This window comes from Ictalurus furcatus, chromosome 14 (assembly GCF_023375685.1).
Source record: "Ictalurus furcatus strain D&B chromosome 14, Billie_1.0, whole genome shotgun sequence".
NCBI lineage: Eukaryota > Metazoa > Chordata > Actinopteri > Siluriformes > Ictaluridae > Ictalurus > Ictalurus furcatus.
The window spans coordinates 3,951,233-3,967,105 of record NC_071268.1 but is presented as its reverse complement, the minus strand read 5'-3'; the positions used below and the strand labels follow the sequence as shown (position 1 = coordinate 3,967,105).

Sequence of the window (15,873 nt, the reverse complement as noted above, 5' to 3'; positions counted from 1 at the left end):
ATATAATGAGCATACAGTGTAGTTTGGCACAGTGTAAATACCTGTTTATTATTTCCACTATTGTCTCCTTCTCAACCCCTCAGTCTTCCCTTTCCTCGCTGTCCCTCCTTTGTTTGTGCATTTGTGCCGATTTCTTTAAGGAAGCAGACGTTGCAATTTGGATGTTTAGACGTTATAAACAATGCTGTAACATGGAATACATTTTATTGTACACTGTACATTGTGCTATACTCTTTTGGAGAACAATTCAAATCAAATAAAGATATGAGTCTGCATATTTTGTTTTGATACGCATATATTGCGATATGAATCTTTTTTTTTTCCTTTCTTTCTTTTTTTTTTTTTAAAAAAATGCATTATACTGGTAGGACCGAACAATATAAGCAAATGAAAGTCAATTCAGTACACAACTCGAGAGTCATTCTGTTGTGGCTGTTGGTGTTGTTAGGCAATGCAACAAATTTGACATCAGAGCGGAAACGGTGGATTATAGATGACTTTATTTCATGGGGCGCGGAGTAAGAAGGAGCAGTAATATCACCACAGACAGACAGACAGACAGACAGACAGATAGATTTCACACTGGAAGCTTGCTGCACATTTTCATAGCTTAGCAAGTGAAAATATCTTGAATATAGATTTATCTAGAATTCCTATTATAAGATTACAATAAACTAAATATAAGGTCATTAAACCTATTTCTATACATTGTTGGGTTTTTTTTTTGTGTGTGTTTAACTAAAGTCTTGTTCTTGAAATAGTCTTGTTCCATTGGAAGATCATGTCTGCCAACAGAATAAGACAATTTAAAGCTTGAAACGAGTCAAAAACAAAAAGTCTAGAAATAGGTTTAATAATCGTATACTGCATCTGGTGTATTGCTATTGTTAAGGTTTCACAACATCATTCCGTGGGATTGTGTTGAGGAAGTATACGGATAAACACTGCAAAAATGATCTTAGCAAGAACAAATATCCTGAATATAATCCAGTTCACATAGTTCTCTTTTATTTTTTTTTAAATAAAGATTATTAAGCTTGTTTCTATATTGAAAAATAATTTTTTTTACGCATTTCAAGCTTGAAACTGTCTTGTATTGGCAGATCATTTAGCTCATTTCAAGCATTTATTTCTTGAAGAAAAAAAAAAAAAAAAGCTAAACGACCTGCCAGGGGAATGAACTGAGTACGTGATTTAGTACGTTTTATTCACTATTATATACGTATATTTATACTCAAACCTCTACAAATCACCTACAGGTCTATAGGGGAAAGTGGGGAGGAATATTTTCTCTTTTCCGTCTTCTTAAGTCCTTCCATGCATGCGTGACTACAGCCGCCCCTGTATCTTCCATCTCAGGGTAGAGAAGTGTAGGGGAAGGGTGACTGTTATTTCTTCTCTCTTTTTTTCACCTCTAGTCCACCGGGGCTTGCTCTTTATTCTTCCCGCCACGTTTCGGCTTCAGCGAGCCTGTAGAGACACACGACACTGCATCAGTCACCGACAACACAAACACAAACGAGACTCTGGCATGTCTGATGTGGCAGGTCTGCCGTGCCGTGGTTTCCCCAGCGCTGCTCCACTTTAACGAACGTAATCTTTCAATGCCTCGGCTCAACGGCTGCAGAAAGAGCGCAGGCTTCGAGTCCTTTCGCTGATGACGAGGGTCAGTCTGCTTGCGTGTGATGATAATAGAAGCGAAAGAGACCGGCTGAGGTGTGGAGCGATTAAAACAGACACGTTGAGTTTCTCGGATATGCAATGCCAAAATGTCACTTATCTAATCAACGCCTATTCTGTTTCTTTTTTTTTCCTGTAGCTAATCTACTACAGGTTTCGACTTGCCTCTGATCAAAAAGCTGATTTCATTTAAGCTGATTTCATTTAAGCTAACAGCATGTCAGTATTTATTTTTTTTACACCACAAATGAATGGATATGCTGTGTATAATACATATATTTGTGTAAGTTATACACATTTGAGTTTGTGTATAAAAAATCGTAGAAATTGTGAACGTTACACGACATTTTTTGTGAATAACCACAAATCCCAGTAATTTTAAGTACTATAACTAATAGTAAGTAATTAATACTATAACTAGTGTAATTAGCTAGTTAATTAGTAATGATATTAATACATAATATATATATAGGTTTGTTTAGTTTTTTTGCTAATAAACGTTAAATATTTGTATGTGGTGCAACTTGTTAATCACAGAGTGGTCAGAAGTTGTGATCATCTTTAAGAAAGAAATATAACTACCTTTAGTTTCTGATTACGTAATCAACCCCACACTCGGCCTAGATTTACACTATTACTTACGATTAGAAATCTTTTTGCGTTTGGAACGCACATGTACATCGATACCACAAAATTCACGATTCGCACAATGCACAATAAATCAAGCGGCCATTCTTTCGCATGTGAAGACTATAAGCATCAAACCTAGTTGTCCTCAAACACAGGTTGTTCTACCAGTGCTGGTTGCATTCGCAGCTTTCGGATGGTTTAAGTATTAATCCGGATGTTTTCGATAATATATTCGTGGATTGCAAACAAATCTACAGAACATACGCTTGACATTTAAAGATTAAAACCCCACAACGACAACAAGAACATAAATAAATAAATAAATAAATAAAACCCATGGTGTGGTATTAACATCCCCAAAGTTCACGTAAGTCCAGCTGGACACAATTTGGTTTAGGTAAGGTGTTCATTTAACAGGGTTTCCCTGTGTAGACCACTCATGTTGTATACCTGTTTTCAGTCGTGTGCGTATTCAGTTTATTTACATTCCTGGGGAGCAGGGGGACGTGTGTCTGCTGCTGAGACATTTAATTCAGCATTTCTGTATGATTCATGCTGCTTTAATATATACATTCATTATCAGAACCGCACAGCTCCCTGAACGTATATACACACACACACACACGCACATCTCAGCCAGGCTCTTCAAACACCCATCATGGACTTGATAGCTCGCAGCAGTTGCCTTCACTGCAATTTATCATTTTATTTTTTTTAAATAGAAGAGCCAAATGATGTTCTGATGGTCTGGAGATCTAGGGACTAATGCTGCTTCTCATAATGTTTCATTCGCATATCTCTTTGCTGTGCTAAGCTCTGTACATCTTATTACAAGTATTATTCGGCCCTCGGGTTGCTCAGTCATGCACCTCTTGCATCGGTGCCTTCTTTCATGGAAGATCTCCAGAGGAAAGGTGACGTCTGGCCTTCCCTACTAGAGAGGAAGAGACTGCATGGAATTCTTTATGAGGAACGGGACAGGAATGAGGCAGGTAAGTTCAGTGTGTGTGTTTGTGTGTGTGTGTGCATATATAGGGATGTATTTGACTAGAAAGACTAAAATAACTATTATGAATTCGTTATTCTGACTACCTCCACTAAACAAATTTGTGTTGTGTCTTAAATCGCACACTTATGTACTACTCTAGACGGTTATCGAGTACTAACACTCACCAGGTTTCCTATCACAGTCCAGTGCTTCAATTTTAATTCAATTGTGTAGCGCTTTTTACCATGGACATTGTATCAAAGCAGCTTTACAGAAACATATAAACACAGGATAGAGATTTTATTTCAAACCTCTCATGCGGCCTTCAAACCTGCTGAAAGGTCCGTTTGTGTCCCAGTCTTCTGGATTTTCTAGATCATTAAATAGTTTAGAAAGTAAGGTCAGAGTTCTTGATTTGAGACGAAGCCCATGACAGCAATCACGACGACGGCAGAAAGCTCATCGCTGTACATGAAATCGCTAAACATTTGAACAGTTTGACTAGGAAACCTGACAGACAGGAACGTTTTAGCTCGGAGCAAACATCTAGTGAACGTCGTTTTTTAAGATTTCTGGACGTACGTACTATACACAGCTCCTGGAGTGTGTGAACCGCTGATGGATATATACAAAACACAACACTTCCCACTAGACTGGTGAGTCAGTGCAAGGAATTTTTTCCTTTACACATACGCATGTTACTGATATACAATGTCCAAGCCCCCTCTAAACAGACAGCATATTTCCATATTAAGCAAACGATTCGATCACAGCGCACAGGAATGCCTGCTGCAATAGCTAAGGTGAGGAAATGTTGTTTATCCAGATATTGACATCCAGATACAGATCGTGAGGTGTAAATAGAGCCTAAAAGAGAGGCTATTTAAGGCTTATTCATGGTTGAACCACCTTACACGCTCCTCTATGTTTCAGCAGAAATGACTGTCTCCTCCATTATATATTTTCCTGACCTGCTCATACTGAAATCCACATTTCCAAAGGACATAAAGCAGTCGTCTGCTTTTATTTCAATCTAAAACTCAATTATGAGAATGCGTTAGGTTCTGTTCTCTCTCTCTCTCTCTCTCTCTCGCTCTCTCACTTCCCAACAAACTCCAAGCGTTGAACTTCTGAGATATTCTGATGTCATGTGTTTCCGTGCGTGTGTGTATGACCCCTCACCCGACACCCTCACACAAAGGTCTTACTTGAAGGTGTTGTGAGCACCTTAAAAGCAAAGCTGCAGCGATACTGTAGATCTGTTTAAGAGCTGTAGAATTAGTTCATCGCTCTAAATAATTATAATAATCAGAGAGGATAAAAGTGCGTAGAAGAGGATCGCAGAGAGTGATGAAAGAGAGAGACAAATGCCAGTGCCATCAATGGTGTTTCATTTGTTCCACCATATGCCTGGGATTGCTTCTGCACAGATTAAAAAAATAAAACTTCTGGGTTCGTTTGCTGCTGGGGTTTTTTTTTTGTTTTTTATGGCAGATTTTACACAGAAAAACAATTATCTCCCACTCGTCTTCCTCTCCAGTTTCAGACCTCTTCACACAAACCTTGTGACTGTCAAATGCCAGCTAGCATATAGACAGATCGGTGGTCGTTTTTTTCCTCGTCAACATATTTACACTAGGATTATCTGAGAACATTTGAGTACCAGAACGATGCACTATAAAAAGAGTCCCTTTAAATAAGGAAAGGATGTGGTGTAAAATAGAAATGTTTTAGTTGTTTATCTTTTGGTATTTGTCATGAAGTACAAAATACAACGTCCTCTGGAAACTACTGGCACCCTTTACACAAATGAACAAAAATGACAAAATGTCCACTGAACCTTTCGAATAAAATGATTTACCTTTTCGAACAATAAACCATTCTCATTAGAACAACTTTTTTTATTTTTAAATAATAGCAATTTCTATCAAAATGATATGTGGCAAAATCGCTGATGACCCTAAGGAATATTTTAAAGAAATATTAAAAAATAGCTTGAAAAGCTTATATTATTATTACTTGCTTACTTATTATTATTATTATTATTATTATTATTATTATTATTATTATTATTATTATTATTTGCTTATTCCCCAGGACCTCTGTTGTCTTTAACCCTGTCCTCATCCATGAGGATATAAATATGAGGTTGCACACATAAAATAAAAGAACATTCAAAACAATGGAGATGGCTGTTGACCTACACAAATCATGTAACGGATATAAAATACACAGGTTTTTGTTGTTTTTTTCACTAAGCAGTTGAAAATACCATTAAGCATAATCAGGTCTGAAAGAATTGGAAATGTACCAGGAATTGGACCCATCAGGATTCCCTCCAGCTTGTGTTTAGACTCGACAGCAATGGAGTCAATTTCAAATGTGATACTTAACAAAAGGCTAGTTAGATATTTTAGAGAAATGCATTCTGAGAAGTGAGTGTGTTTGTGTAAAGATGTGATTAAACCCACCCTGTAGCTTGGACCTGGTCTTGGTCTTGCCACAGGATTTGGTGGCAGACACAGTGGCGGGACAGTTAGCATCCGGGAGAGCACGTTTCAGTGTGCCAGTCCGGGTCTTCATCCCTGTGATTACATCACACTCACCCCATAATTGGAAATCATACTTGCATTCACCTGCACAAGAAAAATGAACACACAGGGGCATACATTCAGATATTGGAAAGATTGGTAAAGATGGCTGAAAAGGTTATGAACAAACGTCTTCGTGGCTGAGTATTAAGAGTCAGTGCTGTTATGTTGTCAAAGGAATGTTTCTTAGCAGAAAATTGAACATTTTAGTTGTTACAAAACAACTTTACATAACGTAGATATGTAGATTCCCTGACTCGACATGACGAAGAAACCTTAAGAGGAACTTGAAAAACTCACGATCTCTCTGGATTATCAATCATTACAGGATACAGATTTGGAAGAGTAAAGGCAAATGCTTCTAAGTCTGTTGAAAAGATGGTCACAATGCGCATATTATGAATATAAGTACTGATGCAAACTTGGTAATGTGACAAAGACACAGGGATCACGTCCCCTGAAATATAGAATATACAGTATAGAGTAATGGTCTGCGTTTATATAGCGCTTTTTTAACCTTAGTGTTTCCAAAGCGCTTTACACTGTGTCTCATTCACCCATTCACACACACACACTCACACACCAATGGTAGCAGAGCTGCCATGCAAGGTGCTAACTTGCCATCGGGAGCAACTTGGGGCTCAGTGTCTTGCCCAAGGACACTCCGGCATGTGGAGTCATGTGAGCCGGGAATTGAACCGCCAGCCCGACGATTAGTGGACAACCCGCTCTACCACCTGATCCACAGCCGCCCAGAGTAAGAATGTTACAAAGCAAAAATACAGACTGGTGACAAATGAAAGCAAAAAAATAAGAGGTTGGGCCACCAGAACAGCTTCAGTGAACCACGAGAGAATGATAGATTCTACAAGTCTTTGGTAATATACGGAAGGATGAACCCCATTCTTCCAAAAGATCTGATGATGGTGGTGGCAAGTGCTGTCTAACATGTCACACCAGAATCTCCAGTAGGTCTATGGCCTTAGCGTATGATAGCATATGATTTACAGAATTTTCATACTCGTCAAACCATTTCAGTGAGCTCTCATGCCCTGTGGATGGGGGCACTGTCATGCTGGAATTAGGATAGACACGTTTCACAATGGTCACGATTCGATGAATGAACAGAGAGCAGCATTTTGAAGAATTTGATAACAATGCAGAATTTCAAGTGGAAGCTGAACCCACATGAAGAAGACGTGGTGCACAGGAATAAAAATACAAATGTACAAATGTTTTCAGTTACAGTTAGGTATATCGCTTATGAACCACGGTGCATGACAAGATGGAAAATCAAGACTAGTTTGTCAATATAATATGTGAGCCCAGGTGCTGGGAAGGAGCTACAGGGCACCAGTCCAAGGAGGGGCCTCTCACTCCTGGTTTGAGTTCATCTGTTCTCACTCATCCTGTTTCTCCGAAGCCCTCTGCTGGCTGATCGCTGCACGACAATCATAGGATAAAGGTAATGAGTCAGAATAACTTTATTGATTTTCATGAACCCTTCCCTCTAAGGGACCAAATGGACACAAACGTGCCTCAAAATGAACCTTGAAGGGGGGAAAAAATGAACACTTAGAGTAATTATTCACATTTTCCACATTTAAAGAAAACTACTTTCTACTCCTCTAACAAAATAATTATTATAACATTCATGAGATTAAATACTAGCATTTTCTCTCAAAACCTGGTGTAGAAAAACTATTGGTCAAATAATAATAAAAACTGAGAGGAATCCAAAAAAAATGTTGGTCTACCTAAGGGCTATTGGAGCCAACAGTAAAACCAAAAATGAAAAAGTAAGTAAGGCCAGTTACAAAATCCACCATGAGATCCATCCAGGGCCTTTGGGGAATGAGTTCCAGCTTGCTAGCAGACAGTTATTTGTCTTGGCTTGATGTGACCAATTTCTTAACGCCAGTATATTGACTGAGACATTAATAATGCTTGGACAGGAGCTCTTGCTTCCACTGAGTGTCCTGTAGCAATGTGTATTTACGTTCAAAATGTCATTGCATGTATGCTTCATTTTACAAATAATTTTCTCAAGAGGTTCACAGTAGATATACCCATGTGTCTTAATATTTCACTAGCTCAGTCTTGCATTCTTTGGGGGCAGACATGACAAACTGAATCAATGCTCCGGCTAAGACACCGAAGTGCCTTTCATTTTCACAGCACGCTGGGAAATTTAACCGAGCAGTTCCGAAATACATGTATGGGAAACACGGAGTTAAAATATAAATTTGCACGGTTGTTTATTAATACGTACAGGTGGTCATTCGTTTCATTAATGTGTGCAATATAGTGTCCTATAGGGGAAACAATAACCTACTGTATACCAGTACTGTTCTACTGTGTAGAAAAGACCCGTGGTCCGGTTCTCCAAAAATTTGATCGAACGAATAAGCAAAGTGCATGACCTGGGGACTTTTGTTAAATTGAAATATAATGAGGTCTGTGGCAGTGCCTGAGGCATCATTTTCAGAAGAGCTCTTTTTAACGGGTAAAATGTATCAGTCGTTGCGATCCAGAGCTGTCAGGCATTTTATAAATGGAGACGATTCCCATTTTGGTAACGGCAGCAGGCTCCCCATGAAAGAACAGGATCACATGACCTATATCTTCGATGGGAACATGCTTCTAAACCTACTAAAGAGCTGGCAAGGTTGGCTTATTATACATGACATTCACCTCCAAACTGCTTCTTCCAGTTGCAGGGAATCTTGCATCGCTGAGTTTTGATTTTCTGCTTGCAGTCAGCGCCCGTACGGGTTCCCTCTCTAGTGCCCAGGCCGCAGTCACCCTCATGTGCCACACACACACTCCATTGCCAGTCTCCACATCCTGACTTACGTTCTTTCTTTCCTGTGAGAGCACACACACACACGCACACACACACAGATATGAAATCACACACAGCTCAGAGCTACATGGTGTCTTACCACTGGCTTAATTAGGATGGATTGGTTTACCTGCACAAAATTCATAATGACATATTATTTACCTTGTTTCTCTGCATTCCCTACTTCTGCTAGCACATCTGTGACAAGCAAGAGAGCCAGAACAGCCACACACACCCACTGCTTCTGCTGCATGCTGGGACAGAGCACAGACATTACCACAGATTGTTTTAGAAAACCATTCATTAATTGCATTGCTATTCCTAGGTTCAGTCAAACATCCGTATAAATAGGCCGTATCATGGCTGACCCTGCGCTCTGACTCCAGCTTCCTCACAGGCTGGGGTATGTGAAGAAAACAATTTCACTGTGCTCTACTGTATATGTGACCAGTAAACACTCATTATCATTATCATTATCATTATCATTATCATTATATAGACAATGCAATTTCAAAGTTGCATTATACTGTGTAAAATTGTATGATAAGAAAAGAAATCATGAAATATAACACAATATATTTAGCTCATGCTATCATTTAACTGCTTGTTTTTTGTCCTATCATGCCCTTATTTTATAATGAGAGACTCTAGGAGTTATTTTTCTTCAGTGTCTCCATGATCTTAATAGTACCCCAATTACCATTATATATTATAGGAAGGGTTCTGAGCACTTTGTGAAGTTCTAAAGTTTCCTTGCAGTAGCAATTTCAATATAGGATATTGTGCACACTGAGATAATGTGTGACAGATGTTTCTCATCAGGTCTCATACTGTGGAAATTCTTCATACCACCCAGGTTGAGATATTAGACTCGAAGTGCAGTCAGTGGAGCCACATGATCATTCATCTCTCACTTGCTGTCTGGTTCAGACTGGTACCAAAAACACACATTTAAACCGCCTTTAATCATGAACTCTAACAACACTCAATTTATTTTTTCTCTCATTACTTCAAAGGTAATCTCTTCATCACCCTCACTCTCATCACTTTCTCTCTCTATCTCTCTCTTTCTCTCTCCCTCTCTCTCTCTTATCATGTTAAAGTAGCGGAAAAGCACTCAGGCTGCTCTAAGGAAAAATGGGCATGAGATGTGGGTAACTATTGAGCATCTGAAGCCAAAGTGCTTCATTGTGCTCGAACTGCAGTGAAGGTGCAGCCTACTGATGACATTATCTGTATTCTTTAGTTTCAAATAAATACGAGTCTGCTTCCTCCTTCCTCGTATTCTCCCTCTTTCTGCCTCGTTTTCCTCCTCAAATTTGTGCTTTCCACTTTTTATTTTTAGCTCCCTAGTTTCTGCCAGCATAATTGTTGCCGTTCCCTCAGTCTGTTCATTAATCAGTGAAGAGCAGACTGTGGACTGGAATATCATCCAATTATTTCAGTTTAGTATCTAATCAAGTTTAGCAATGCAGAAAAAAAAGATCAAGAATCGTGCCAATTCATCCCCAGCCATGACCTTTTCATGCTAAAAAATGCAGTTAGTGATATACATGTATAAGTGTCTGAATATGGATAATCCACTGCAGTGTTGAACTGGCCCTAACTCAGTAAAATGTTTCAGTATGCTGAATTAAGTATAGTCTTGTTTAAAGTGAGCCGTGTCCTTTACCTCTGTGGCTGAGGGCCTCCAGACCTCGCATTTAAATCACTGCATGCTCCTCCCGCAACTGCCACCTGAGTGCTGACGGGACAGCGCCACTTCAGCACCATTGTCATGGACCACGAGAAATCGCGTGTCTACGAGGTGGGGTGGCGAAACAGAGCATGACTCTAATAATGGCGGCAGCATCTCACCCTCCCAGAGAAGGCGGGAGTGTATAAAAGGGTGCAGCGGACAAAGCAAAGTTTTGTCTCTGCACATATGTTGACCCGTTTTTCTCTCTCTCTGCCAGAAACCGACGTCAACAACAAAGACTCCCCCTGAATCTCAAGGGAAGCCACTGGACCTCTCGATGCCACCAATCACCACTGACCACCTACACCTGGTCAACCATGATTCACCTCCCTGGCTCCTCAGCACAACCCACAGCCCAGAAAGCCAGCCAACCTCCCCTCCCTCCACCTGCAGCATTCTACTTCTCCTGAACTGCACAAAGAAAATTAAAGAACCCATGTTTTCACTAATCCTGAATCTCCTGTGTCCGTGTTTGGCCTGCCACGGCCACGAGTTGCTACACTGGTGGAGAATGCAGGTATGAGCACAGACCCAACCCCCACCCACACCAAGGACCCAATGCTGAAGCACCTGCAGGAGACAAGCCTCCATCAACAGAAGAAATTCTAGGGCTACAGTAGTATCTACTGTCACCCCATCAACACAGTGGAAGAGATCCACAAGTGGGTTCACAAGCCCAGAGCTACACTAGAGCACAAATGGACCCTCTGCTGTGCAAAACCAAGAAGGATGGCTGAAACACTGGAATGCACCCTGTCCACTCTGGAAATCAGCAGAGGGGACAGGAGAGAGCTCTTCCCCAGTCCCTGATCGGATAACACTCCCCAGTACCCCGATTCTGGTAGTCAAGGGGAAAAGAGACCCCGTCTGTGCCCGTCCTTGAACGGGTGGGCCCAGTAAACTCCTGCCTACAAAAGCACAGTAAGCATCAAGACACACAGTTGTATAACATCAACCTACTGAAAAATTGGATTGAGCCTGCCCCTGTGCTGCCTACTTTTGCTGATGTGCCCTTAGATCCTCCAGAGCATACCATGGTCCAAAAGGGGGAAGGCCTGGCCCGCTCACGGCGACAAGACCTGACAGAGCTGGTGGACCCGTTTGCTGACGTGTTCTCAGTGGTCCTAGGAATGAGACACCTGGCCAAAGGTGAAGAACCAGCCTCTGGTCCAGCCCTATCATAGTGGTTCCAAAGCCCAACGGAAGTCTCATGCTGTGTAATGACTTTTGGAAGCTGAACCAGGTTTCAGGCTACCCCCTCCCCCAGGTGGATGACCTGGTGGAACACTTGGGGAGAGCCCACTTCGTTTCCACACTGGACCTCACTAAAGAGTATTACCAGGTAGCCTTAGCCCCAGATGCAAAGCTCAAAACAGGGATTAGTACCTCCAGTGGCCACTGAAAGTACTGGGTTCGCCCCTTCGAGCTTCACAGAGTGCCTGCAATACTCCAGCCCCTCATGGACATCGTCTTATGTCCCTATTAACAGTTAGCAGTAGACTACCTGGACAACATCATAATTCACTCCACCACATGGTCAGACCACCTGCACCATTGCAGAGAGGTCCTGGTGAGCTTTATTAGGCCGGCCTGATGGCTAACCCATGAAAGTGCCATCTGAGGCTGACCAAGACACTGTACCTGTGGTTTTCTAAAGCTACAAGAGAAGAAAATTGAGGAAGTCAAAGGGTACCCACATCCCACCACCAAATCACAGGTATGTGCCTTCTTGGGGTTGACAGAGTATTACTGGAGAATTGTCCTTTCAACCAGCCCTTTACCGTCCACAACGTGCTTCTGAGACCAGGCTGGATGTCATGCTCTCCCAGAATTTTACAGAGAGGAGCACCCTATGTTGTACATGAGCAGGAAGCTGACCCCATTCAAAGAGGGGTACCAGGCCCCCTCTCTTCCATGGTGCCACTTAGAAGCAAAGTCTTGTACTTCAACCTCCCTCTCTGCTATGGTGTTCTCCTCCCTTCCTATAGCTCTTTCACAATACACAGATAATCCAATAGTATGTACCTCTCTAAAAATTTTCTATCAGTTTCGCCGTCATTTTAAATCCATCTCAGCCTCAACCATGGCACCAATATGTAATAGCCACCTCTTTCCCCCCTCCTTTATAGATTCCACATTCTCTTTGTGGGAAAAGAAGGGTCTGAAACGCTTTGAGGATCTTTTCAGTAATAATGTGTGTGCAAACTTTTCTGAGTTGTCCTCGTCATTCAGTCTGCCTCCGTCTCACCTATTCCGTTTCTTTCAAGTTAGGCATTGTGTCTCCTCCCTATTTGCTGGGTTTCCCTCCTTACCTACAAAGTCTGCATGGGAAGAGGTGTTCAAGCTGAATCCTCATAAGGGTGGCATTATTTCACGGATATATGCAACGATCTGGTCACAGGATGATTCTTACAATATCAAAACCATTAGTGCTTGGGAAGAGGAATTGGGCCTGGAGCTTGAGGATGATTACTGGGTCAGAGCGTTAGATAATATACGTACCACCACGTCCTGTGCTAGACTTAGTTTCATACAATTTAAAGTGGTCCATAGAGCTCACCTCTCTAGGAGTAAACTATCTAAAATATATCCCAATGTCCCTGACATGTGTGAAAAATGCAAACTTTCGCCCTGTAACCTCAGTCATATGTTTGCACTCTGTCCCAAATTGCAGAACTTTTGGAACTCTTCAAAACTATGTCCGACGTTCTTAAAATCAAATTAGATGTCTGTCCTTTAATTGCCATCTTTGGTGTTCCATCTCAGCGTCAACCTCTGAACCATAAAGAAGCTAGTGTTGTGGCCTTTGCATCGTTACTTGCTTGGTGCAGAATACTGTTGTCTTGGACCTCTCCACAACCCCCCTCTATATCAGTCTGGCTTAAAGATTTAATCTTCTTTTTAAAACTTGAAAAAATCAAGTACAACATCAGAGGCAGGGGTGACTCATTTTTGGGAAAATGGGCACAATTTATTACCTATTTCAATGATGTACGCACCCTGGTGGTGGATTGAGGAGAGGTAGACTGTAATTCCTGATCATCTTACCCCTTTTTTTGTTGTTGTTGTTGTTGTTGTTTTGGGTTTTTATGTTTGTTAGTTTTTTGTTTTGTTTTGTTTTGTTTTGTTTTGTTTGTTTTTTTGTTTTTGTTTGTTTGCTTGTTTTTTTTTTTGTCCTTGTTTTTTGTTTTTCTCTCTGGTTGTTTGTTTATTGTTTTTTGTTTCCCCCTTTCTTTTGGTTTTGGCTGTGGTTGTTTGTTGGGGTTGTTGGGTGGGGTGTAATGTAAAATGTAAATTTTCAATAAAAATTCTATGATCAAAGAGGGGTACCCCGCCATTGAACAAGAAGCCCTGGCTATAAAGTGGGCCACCGAGGATCTCAGCTACTGCCTTGTAGGCTCCCCTCCAGTGAATGGCCAAGACCAAGTACACAATTGCCAAGATAACTCAATGGTTTCTTTCGTTGCAGGACTTCTCGTTCCCAGTGCAATCTTGAATGGGGGCCCACCACAGCAATGCTGATGACCTTTCACAGAGGTTCAGTGTCTGAGCACAGACACTGCTGGCAGTAGGCTTAGAGCTGAGGGGGGATAATATGACGGTGGGCCTCCAGCTCGTGTATTTAAACCACTACACGCTCCTCTCACGACAGGGACAGTGCCATTTCAGCACCATTGTTATGGACTGTGAGAGAACACATGGCCACGAGGCAGGGTGGTGAAACAGAGCACTGATGGCAGCTAATAATAATGGTGGCAGCTCCTCACACTTCTAGAGAAGCTGGGAGAGTATAAAAGGGTGCATCAGACACAGCAAGGTGAGCATGTTTTGTCTCCGCATGTATTTTGACCCATTTCTCACTCTCTCTCTCTCTGCCAGAAACTGATGACAGCAACAAAGACAACGCTGTACCTCCGCCTGTACCGCATAGAGAGTCTGCAACCCCGACTCTCAAGGGAAGCCCCTGGACTGCTTGACACCACCACTCACTGCTGACCACCTGTTTCCCTACACCCGGTCACCAGCGTTTCACCTTCTTAGCGCCTTAGCACAACCCATGGCCCAGAAAGCCCACCAACATCTCTCCCCCTGCACTGTTCTACTTCTCCTGAACTGCACAAAAAAAATAGAAGCACCCCTTTTTTCATTAAGCATGAACTCCATCTCATTTGAAAAGGCATGTTGACATACACCAATCAGCCATAACATTAAAACCACTGACAGGTGACGGGAATAAAACTAATTATCTCATTACAGTGGCAACTGTCAAGGGGTGGTATATATTATACAGCAAGTGAACAGTCAGTTCTCAAAGTTGATGTGTTGGAAGCAGGAAAAATGGGCAAGCACAAGGATCTGAGCGACTTTGACAAAAAATAAATTGTGATGACTAGACGTCTGGGTCAGAGCATCACCAAAATGTCAGGGCTTGTGGGGTGTTCCCGGTATGCAGTGGTTAGTACCTACCAAAAGTGGTCCAAGGAAGGACAACTGATGAACTGGCAACAGTTATAGGTGACCAAGGCTCATTGTGGGAGCAAAGCCTAGCCTATCTGGTTCGATAGCACAGAAGCTACTGTAACACAAATTGCTGAAAAAGTTAATGCTATGATAAAAAAAAAAGGTGCCACAACACTCAATGCCTCGCAGCTCGCTTCATATGGGGCTGCTTGATTGCAGACTGGTCAGAGTTCCCATGCATACCCCTGTCCACTGCCAAAAGCACCTACAATCTGCATGATTGCAGAACTGCAATGCATCAGAACTGAACCATGGAGCAATGGAGGAAGGTGGCCTGGTCTGATGAATCACATTTACTTCTACATCATGTGGACGGCTGGGTGCGTGTGCATTGCTTATGAGGGGAAGAGATGACACAGGATGCACTATGGGAAGAAGGCAAGCAGGTAGAGGCAGTGTGATGCTCTGAGCAATGTTCTGTTGGGAAACCTTGAGTCCTGGCGTTCATGTGGATGTTACTTTGGCACGTACCACCTACTTAAATATTGTTGCAGACCAAGTACACCCCTTCATGGCAACAGTATTTCCTTATGGCAGTGGCCTCTTTTAGCAGGATAAGGGCGACAAGGGGGACCTACACAATATTAGGAAGGCCATACAACAATTGTTAATCTTTATAAAATTGTAACTGCATACTGTATATGTGATACAGGATTTTATTGTGGTAATTGGGATGGAAATGATGCTGAAATCTGGCAACCCTGGTTAATGATATTGGCTTTTCTGTGACCTGCTGTATTGAACATATTTAAACAAAGGTGCATCTAAAAACACTCAAACTGACCTGTTTGTTGTTTACTCTCAACTACTCTAAAAATTCACTAGATAGTAGCCCATAGTCAGTGTGATAGCCGCATGACTTAATTTTTTTTTTTTTTTT

At 41.6% G+C, this 15,873-nt stretch overlaps 1 protein-coding gene across 3 annotated transcripts in view; it reads right to left on the bottom strand.

The window, feature by feature from the left end:
* Positions 1-442: 442 nt before the first annotated feature.
* The window catches only part of ptn (pleiotrophin), a 40,218-nt gene continuing 24,787 nt past the window's right edge, over positions 443-15,873 (bottom strand). For 2 of the 3 annotated variants that reach the window (XM_053641685.1, XM_053641684.1), the window contains exons 2-5: positions 8,897-8,988; positions 8,584-8,757; positions 5,770-5,934; positions 443-1,470 (exon numbers count right to left, since the gene is read on the bottom strand). In XM_053641685.1, the coding sequence (XP_053497660.1) occupies positions 1,415-1,470; positions 5,770-5,934; positions 8,584-8,757; positions 8,897-8,987 (486 nt within the window). In that variant the 5' untranslated portion in view covers position 8,988 and the 3' untranslated portion in view covers positions 443-1,414. The remainder of the gene's footprint in view (positions 1,471-5,769; positions 5,935-8,583; positions 8,758-8,896; positions 8,989-15,873) is intronic. The other variant, XM_053641683.1, reaches the window with a different exon arrangement.